The sequence below is a fragment of the Diplotaxodon limnothrissa genome, linkage group LG12 (assembly GCF_057381915.1).
Source record: "Diplotaxodon limnothrissa isolate DT_005_m linkage group LG12, D_limnothrissa_male_GT1.1, whole genome shotgun sequence".
Lineage (NCBI taxonomy): Eukaryota > Metazoa > Chordata > Actinopteri > Cichliformes > Cichlidae > Diplotaxodon > Diplotaxodon limnothrissa.
In genome coordinates, this window is record NC_140607.1 from 18,703,629 (window position 1) to 18,712,736 (window position 9,108).

Here is a 9,108-nt window from a genome sequence, read left to right on the forward strand (position 1 = left end):
TCACATACCGTAACACAGTGAGGAACCAAAAAACGGTTTAGTGAGAGCTGTCTTCAAGTATGCTGCAAACCAGAGAGAAATATGTGGTCATTCCTGGCAGCAGCCATCACCCTCCAGAACAACATGAGCTGATGCCCCCCCCCCCCCCCATAAAAAACCCAAACATAATTTCCCTCAATAATACAGTATTTGTAATTAATTTAATCTCCACAGTCTATCTAAACCGAGTCACTAAGGTATACCTCTCCTGCACGCGACACTGTGCCCTTGCCATGCGATTTCCTCCTCTATCTCTTGCACCAATAAACCACTTGGATGCTGCCTTTTCTGCCTCTTTTCTGGTAATCTGGCTTGTAAGAGCATTTTTTTTCAAGCTGCCTGTAAAGCACAGATATTGACCACAAGAAAGTGAGACTATATTACTGAATCTAAAGACACAGCTGTAATTCTCTTTTTTTGTTACATACTTATATTTATACTGTGACACGGCATAAGATCTCACATAAATGTAGAACCAAAGTATTAAAACCTTAAATCAGTGAGCTCGTTCAGTGAGAGACTGAGATTACCGAAAAGCACCACTGAACGACACAGGAAATCATTCCTGCCTGTGGCCATCTCCCTGTACAACGCATCCACTTAACACACTGTTTGCTGCTACAGCTACACATGTTTCTTTTCCAAATATTTATTTATAAGTGACTTATGTATGTATGTATGTATGTATATATATATATATGTATATATTGTACTATTCTTAGTTAGCGTATTGTCTGTCTTGTCTTAATGTTGGTTTAAAATGGAGCACTGTAACAAAAAATAATTTCCCCCAGGGATCAATAAAGTATTCTGATTCTGATAAATTGATTGGAAGACTGACTACAGCTGAAATGAGCATCTGTTATTCAAACATCAACAAAATATCTTACAACTAATGAGCTTACCATATAGCACTTCAAAAATCTTAAGCCCTCGAAATTCCCGCTTTCCATGGCGCCCAACGAAGTTATATTGCCTGGAAAGAGCATTGTCCATAATGAAGGCCATCATTCTTCTGGTGGCTTCATCAACAGTGCTCCCTCCGATCTCTGCCACAACAGCAACCTTAGGACACACAAGGACAATAATTTTACCGACAGTAGTACCATCAGTCACACCTAAAAGAAAACCTGCACAGCTACACAGTAATTAGGCTTAATAATTTTGATGCTATTTGATTGAGAAAGAGTTAAGTATCAAAGTCAAACACTGTCTGATGTAAATGCAAAGAGCTAAATGACTGATCCACCAAAAGTAATTTCTTAAGGTTTGGCGTGGCACAACTTGTAAAGTACAACTTATTTTATTTTCAAAAACAGCAACTTTTGTGGAGCTCACCTTCCGCCACTTCATTGCACTGACCATGTTTGAACAAACACCAACTTTCCTTAATCATAACTGCTAGCATAAAACGCAGATTGAGGCATTAATCAATTATTGTCATTACATCATTATTATTTACCACTTCTTTCAGGAAGACAGGGTCTATCAGTTTTTGTTCCAGTGCTTCCACGTCTGCGACTGTCCGGAGAGGAAAAACAGCACCCTCGGGTAATACTGCAGCAACTGGTCCATCACGTTGTTTGAGGAGAGACTGTAGCATTCGACTGTGGATCCTCTGAGTCTCCTTAATGTCTTCCAGGAGGGTTAGAACACGTACAAACATGCTGGTATTGGTGGCTTGTACAAGTTGTCTTGGAACTGGTTGTGAAACCACAGGTGAAGGAGTTGAGGGTGGTGGTAGCTGAACAAATGGATGAGTGACGTTCTGGTGGGGAGTTTCACTTGAATGTCTATTCTCCATTGCTGATGTTGATGAGGTCTCTGGCTGTTCCGCAGCGTTGTCCCAATCCTCATCCGAGCTTGACTGGATCACTGGCCTTAAAATGAATTTAAAAAAATATTAAAAAACCCCACAAACAATTTAGTTACTGGTTAGTCCTACAAACTAAAAACATTAATGTATAGTCCGGCATCAAAAGGAGTCTAAAACTGATTTTTAAAAGTCAAAAAGTTACAAAGTGCTATTTTAAGATCATATCTAAATCTGGTGAGCAGTAATGGTCTGCTAAAGATACTGTCAGCTTGTTTTTGTTTTTCTTATAATCACCACAATAAATTGTTGCTTTTAAGGCGTTTTAAAGAAACATAATTACCTCCTTTTCCGCTTCCCTTTTCCCAATCTGCTTCCAGAATCTGACTCAGTCTGCAGATCAGAGGTTGCTTCAGACCTCCGCAGTTTCACCCTGGCATTTTCATAGTTTTCTGTAAATTTTTGACATACATCAACAAAATGTTGTTAGTGAAATTACAGGGAAATTTTTTGTTCTGTCTTTAATGACAGAATATTTGGTAGCAATAAACAAAAATGCTTCTTACCAGCTTTCCCCAAGATGCGAACTCTGTACTGTGACCAGTTTGCATCTGGAGTAACTCCATCCTTTACAGCCTTATTGATATTGACTCTCCCTGGTGGCCAGAAACAAGAATCTTCCGCTGGTCCTGTAAACCACTTGCAAGGAATTATGGATACACCTCCACCATCCAGAAAATCAACAACTGCAAATGGATGCATGCTGGTGAGAAAGCAAAAAGAAGCCAACTAGTACAGCAGTGGCAATGCCACATATCCAGACTTCAGTGGCAAAAGCACCATTTTCTGTTTTAGTTCATCAAGTAATACAAGATTAATTTGTTTAGACAGATTTGAAACAAAGTAAATTCCAAGGCATGTTGAGTCCAATGGATAGCTGAAAAAGGCATTACAGTTTTCAAAGACCTGACACAGTGCTTTGACAACTTGGCAATCCTGTAAAATGTTTGCCACAATAAGAATTTTTCCCCCTACATTGAAACAGTTATCTCCCATGGAGCAAGAAACATATGTCTGTCCATCAGTGTATTTTCTGTACTGCTTAAAAGTTCCAAGATCACTTGTTATTGGTCCAGAGTTATGAGGCTGTTTAAGAGGAGAGGGAACAGACATCCTCTCTTTTCTTTTCTTCTGAATACTTTGCGTCTCATAGACGCGCTTGACAATTTGTTCCACAGGTTTATGAGGCCTCCGCACAATCTTTTTCAGTTTACCCAGGAAGGTTTCAAATGGGAAGCAGGAAATACTGTCCAAAGGTCCAAACTTTTTCGCATCTTCAGCTAGGTGTATTAAATTATGTACATTATAACCAACAAATTCAAGACCATAAATCGAACCAAAATCTTTCACAAACTGCTTTAAAACATCCTCTGCATAATCACAGTTCTCAATACACAAATCAGGACTAAGAAGAATTCTTATAGATACAGATAAAAGTATAAAGTGTCTATACATTTGGCTTGGTATATTATTAAATAAAACAACTGGGCCTGTGTAAAGCAAAAATTGTCTCAATTCAGTTGCTTTCCACATGCTAATTTCAAGGAGAGATCTTGGTTTCCTTGCAAAACTTTTAGGCAAATGTTGCCTGACAGAAACCATGAATGCTGAAATCACGGTTAGAATTTGCATAGACTGTCTGCATTTTCGGGGACCTTTTAACCAAAGATAAATAAGTTTTCGCATTACCCCCAGACACACAAGGTGCATATAGTCCAGCACAAAACCTGAGACTAGTCCCACACCCAACTCATTCAGAGGTGACACCCCAACCTGATGCTCTTTGTAGGTCATAGCACGAAAAGTCTCATCAGTCCTTTTCTCAGCAGAAATTTCAGGAAAACACAATCTCCTATTCACATACATGCCCTTTTGAGTGCACCGCTCACACGCATAATAGCCAGTGTGTCCCTTCACACATTTAAGAAAAGCACGAGCAGGTGCATCACAAATGAATGCATCTGGAGCAGCAACACTGAAATGGACACCATTATACTGAACTCCATCTTGTATAATTGCCCTTACATCTTGTACAAAGTCATTCAAGTACTCCTGTACATTAGAAGGTTTGGTTGTACCTGAGTATAACCCGATCACAAAAACATCACAATTTGGGATCTCCTTGATTCTACCCAGAATAGGCCACAGACTAACATTGTTGCTGCGGAATAAAGGTAGACCATCAACATTAATTCTAAGTGTTAGATTGTTTGTTAGTTTCTTTAAATCAAAATCTAAAAGCTCCAATGCTGCAACAATTGAATTCTTTAAACCAAAATGGTAGTATGATCCCCCAGCCACATTTATCACATTACATTTGCGGGCAGTTGACATCAATGTTCGAGCATCTAGTGGTACATTAAGACCTTTCTGTCTAAGAATTTTAAGAAGGGCAGACAAAGCATTATGTGACACATTGTATTCTGCAGCCCACTCTGCAAGTCCTTTTGTATCATCTGGTGTGTCTGAAAAAGCATCAGAATCGAAACAGTCATCGTCCAGATCAAATTCATTAAACTCAGACACCCCACTTTCAGAGTCTTCAGGAAACACGTCAAAGTCCAAAGCATCATAAAAAATGTCTGCAGATTGTTCATTTTGTGAACTGACTCCAGCATGTTCATCGCAATCATGGTACTCTTCCACAAGGGGTTTATTCTCAAAAGAATCTGAGAAAAAAATTAAGTCCTGATGATGATCTAACTCATTCTGCTGTGAAACGAGACGTAAATGTTCAACAACTTTCGCAGCTATTTTTCTTCTCTTTGTCCTCTCAGATTGCTCCATTGCTTTCTGAAAGATAAAATGTATAAAAATGATAAAATGTAGTATTTTTCAGTCACCTGGGTAACAGCTTGGATAGGTTACACTAACTACATCAACAGGTCCTTACTCAGAAATATTATTGGGGCCTGACAACTATCCAAAGCACATTTACATGTTATTAATCGTGGTTAATAAAGCCATTTTCTTAAATTTCATTCACTTTAGCATTTGGCTGTCACTTGTGTATTAGAAATATAGGAACAAAGATGTAAACACAAAGCGCGGAACCGATGCATCAAAATGTGTGAGATGTCAGCTTTTTCGCCGAGGGCAGGTACACTGACACTCCGTCAGGGCTGAAAGCCGACAGCTCACTAATTCTGATGATGCAGGTTTCATCACTCTCCAACCAAAATTAACTGAACCAGCAGCAAAAGAAGATCCAAACTACACTTCATATTTGATAAATACTGTCATTAATTCCCTCTTGCTGTCTTGTTTTCACCACAATTTAAAAAAAAAAAAGAAAAATCACACTTCCTGCACAGCTCTCTCGTAGTGTACTTCGAGAAAAGTTTCCCCATCTGAAATCTGTTTTCCACATTATTCCCTTGCTTATTATACATCAGTGTACGGTTGTGCTTAGCGCTGTTGTCAGTTGTTTTTTTGTGCCAAATTATGCCAAATTGCAAAAAACTCAGCTTGTTCTCTAATAAAACCTCTAATAAAACCTCTAATAAAACCTCTGTAACTTTGCTCTGCTTTACTTCAGCAGCATCAGGTAATGTTCATATATTGATTCATGGTTTTCTTCAGTTTTTGTTCAACTGCAGAATATTTCTAAGGTTATCTGATTTAAAAAGCCACTCCAGGAAAATCTCCTTCATGTTTTTCTGTGTTTTATCCTCAGTTACTTTGGCATAAAGACATCTGCTGTGATGCTTACACCAGCCTTAAAAGCTGTTGTATTACAATAAAAGACCCTGACATCACTTTATAAAGTAACAATTCTAATTGTTACAAACTCAAAAAAAGATTCCTACTAGTATATTTCTGGCATGAATCAAATTTTGAATATAAATGAATTTTGAAATATACACTGCTTCTTATGTCAAAGTCTGTAAAAATAAAGAAAGAGATAAACCACACATAACCCTTGCTACTATTCACTCCACTGTCCAACAGCAAAATCAAACCAATATACAGATATTAATAACATATTAATGTAATAGTGTGACTATGCAATTTATAAGTAGCCATAGTCAGCCAAGTCATAATCAAAACAACAAACATCTCAAGTTTTGAGATCATTGCAAACCCTCCTGGCCAATAACCACACAAGCTGTCCATGAAGGAAGGTTGATAAAGGAGCATGCACAAAATTCAAACAAATTTAAGCCATAATGAAACAAATTAAAATAACAGTGCACATGCACAAATCAGGCACCAGACAAACACTTAAAGATCACAGATCTTTAGAACCACATCCAAAGAGCAATTGCTTTTCTTTTTTATAAATAAATAAATGTGTAGATTCTAGCCAAATATACATTACAAAAGGAAAAAAGGAGGGCCACAGCAATCATAGTAAAAGGAGTTGGCACTGTGGCCCTAACAAGACCGATCAGTTCTGCTTAAATAATCAGTTTCCCTCATGTACAGAGCTTGCACAACAGTGAGAGGCAGATTCTAGAGTCAGTACACTATTTCTGATTAAGTTCTCACTAAAACAACTACACACATAAAGTTGCATACTAAAGTGTGTATGAAAAAAAAAACCCAAACAAATCAAGAACACCTATATTTTATTTGCTTTTTCTGGAAAAATGAAAACAATGGCAAGAAAAATGATGATGTCTTCTACAGAAATAGAGTGCTCACTGATCTGCCTCTCTGACTGCTGTGCATGCTCCTGACACAGGGGCAAAAGCTGGGGACTAGTTGCTCATGGCCATGGCCTACCCTCATCACTTAGCGGTGAGGAATGAAGCTGATAAAGACAACACCAAAGCAATTTTGGTTGCTCTGATAGTGAAAATACCCTCCCATATTCCTCTTAAAAAATTAGAACTTCGTTAAATTGGTCTAATACAGTCCTTTATTAATACTAATCATAGAGAAAAACCAAGATAACGTTTAAGTACAACTTGATGTTAAGTACACGCAGTAATTAATTTTGGTGCTAGTTAAGCAGTATACAGGACACCAGAAAATGCTTTCAAACTGTGAAAATTGGCTAAATCCAACATTACGTAAAAATTTCAACTAGCTTAGCATTGCTTGAGTGCTAGGAAAAAGTTTGCCAGCACTTGTGCCATTCATTACTTTGCAGCATCATAACTTTGTAAACATTTCATTTATACTTAGGGATTCAAATTAAGTCAAAAAAGTTCTTACCCTTACTGCAGATAAGTTCGTAGCTCAAAGATGCACTTAATCCAAAAATTGTCAGCTTAACTGTCAGCTTTGTCCAAGGGCGCGAAATGAAGAATGTTCCAGAATGGGGGGGGGACGGGTTCAAGAAAACCTCGTGATATTTCATGAAATAACGCGAGATTTCAAAAAGGGTTAACCCTAACCCTCCTACATGGAGTGAAATTTTTTTCCCACTCAAATGTAAAACCATTTATTTTATTTTATTAAGCGTCTTACAATTTTAAGTCATATCTGTTCTTTGTGTTTCACTTATATTAATATATTTTATATGTATATTTTGTTATTAATTAAATATACATATGCTGCCTGTGGCATAATTTATTATCAGTTATTTCATCTTAATTCATGTTTATACTTACACATGACTAATAATTATACTTAACTAAGGTCATTAAACTCAGTTGCCTGTTCATGCAACTTCCCATATGTTACCCATATGGTGCCCATAGAACATAGCCCATCTGGGCTGGCTCAGGTGGGTCCTACCTGGGTGGGTCCCAGATTGGATGCCCATTGTAAGCCCATCCCCACTTGGAACCCCCATAGCCCATGTGGGGCCCACATACTGGTGTTTACTGGGTGGTGGAGCTCAAAAGATTTTCAGAGTTATTAAGCTTCATTTCCCTATAAATAAAATCTCATCATAGTTGTGGGCAGACCAACAGACTGACCAACCAAACCTTCCCCAGAGATACGCCGCCAATGTGGCATAAAAATGGTAAAAGTCCTCCCACATGAAAAAAGCATTAATATACATTTTGGTCCTGTGAAACAGTCTTTCCCCTGATAAAGTTACAAAATGTCCATTTATTCCTTACACGGTTTACTGCTAAAAAGATACGAAGGAGGCTCTACCCAGAGTCCCGAACTGAAACCAGTTGTCTTTTTTTAGGTGCTTTTTTGAGCCGCAAAGTCCTGCCCGCATCGCATCACTGCGAGCAGGTTTATCCATCAAACGCTGAACTTCAGCTGACCGCCATCCTCCTCACTGCCCACAAAACTACTCTGCAAACCGATTTTACATAGCCAGGTTGCATATTGCATTCACCCCACTGACTAGCCTTTTGTGAGGCAGCTGCTAGTCTGGCAACATTGTCTCACGAAGCAAAGCAGTCAATGTCAGATGTCCTTGTGAAGAAAAAAAAAGAAGGTGAATATGTTTGTCAATTAGACTGTTATTCAGTGTGGACACAAGATGGCTGCAGAAATGCCTCAAGTCTGAATTGAATCAGTAAAGCAAGAGAGGTGAATCAGAATGTGTAAATAACTTGAAGTGGAGCAAAAAGAAAAGGCGTACACAGACAAAATGTACGATGGGCCTAGGAAGAGTTTTGCACATTCACAAAACCTCATTCTGGCAATTCATCGCATCAGATTCTTGCTGAGTCTCCAGTGATGAGGTAGAATCAGATAGAGCAGAGACCTTACATAAAAATACAGCCTTTTCCCACTGTGCTCTGAAAGCATGCAGCCAATTGTGTATGACAAATTGAGAGCATTTTACAATGCCCTTTACCAAGCGTCTGAAAAATTAGTTTCCCAGCCTCTTTCTCCTGTCTCCCTAACGTGGACACCCACGTCTCCCATTTCCTGAATACCTTGAAAACACAAAAGGAGAGTAGTGACATTTATTAGGCCTGAGTTTATTTGTATTCCAGCTCTTCCTTCACTACACGTCGGCTTTTATGAGCTCACTCAGGCGAAACATTAAAGAAGCTCATTCTTTATTAATCCTCACAATGACAATTCAAAGCTTCCGACATACTGACTTTACTGTGTGTGCTTGCACTTTCTACGCTATGAAATCAGGTTACTGTCATTATTTTTTAAACATCCCTTGGTTGTTGCCGTGTGTAACGTTTTGCACTAGTTGGGCTTTCCATTTCATCAAATGGGACAAAGTCAAATTACTGTACATGAAGAGTTGAAGTAAGTACTTTCCACTTGCGCTGTGTGCTAACCTTGTTCCGTGTGAAGTTGCATATGAATCTGCA

The 9,108-nt window shown here is 38.4% G+C and overlaps 2 protein-coding genes across 2 annotated transcripts; both read right to left on the reverse strand.

Annotated features, from left to right (window-relative positions):
* Positions 1–2,614, reverse strand: LOC146621136 (uncharacterized). The gene is made up of 5 exons (XM_085368530.1): positions 2,419–2,614; positions 2,196–2,304; positions 1,502–1,919; positions 945–1,104; positions 1–62 (listed from the first exon to the last, which is right to left on the reverse strand). The coding sequence occupies exons 1-5, from the start codon at positions 2,612–2,614 to the stop codon at positions 1–3; spliced, it is 945 nt and encodes a 314-aa protein (XP_085224656.1).
* A 27-nt stretch (positions 2,615–2,641) lies between these two features.
* On the reverse strand, positions 2,642–7,658 carry LOC146621137 (uncharacterized). Its single transcript, XM_085368531.1, has 3 exons — positions 7,601–7,658; positions 2,819–4,581; positions 2,642–2,698 (listed from the first exon to the last, which is right to left on the reverse strand). Exons 1-3 carry the CDS (start codon positions 7,656–7,658, stop codon positions 2,642–2,644), a joined length of 1,878 nt encoding a protein of 625 aa, XP_085224657.1.
* Between the last annotated feature and the right edge of the window lie 1,450 nt (positions 7,659–9,108).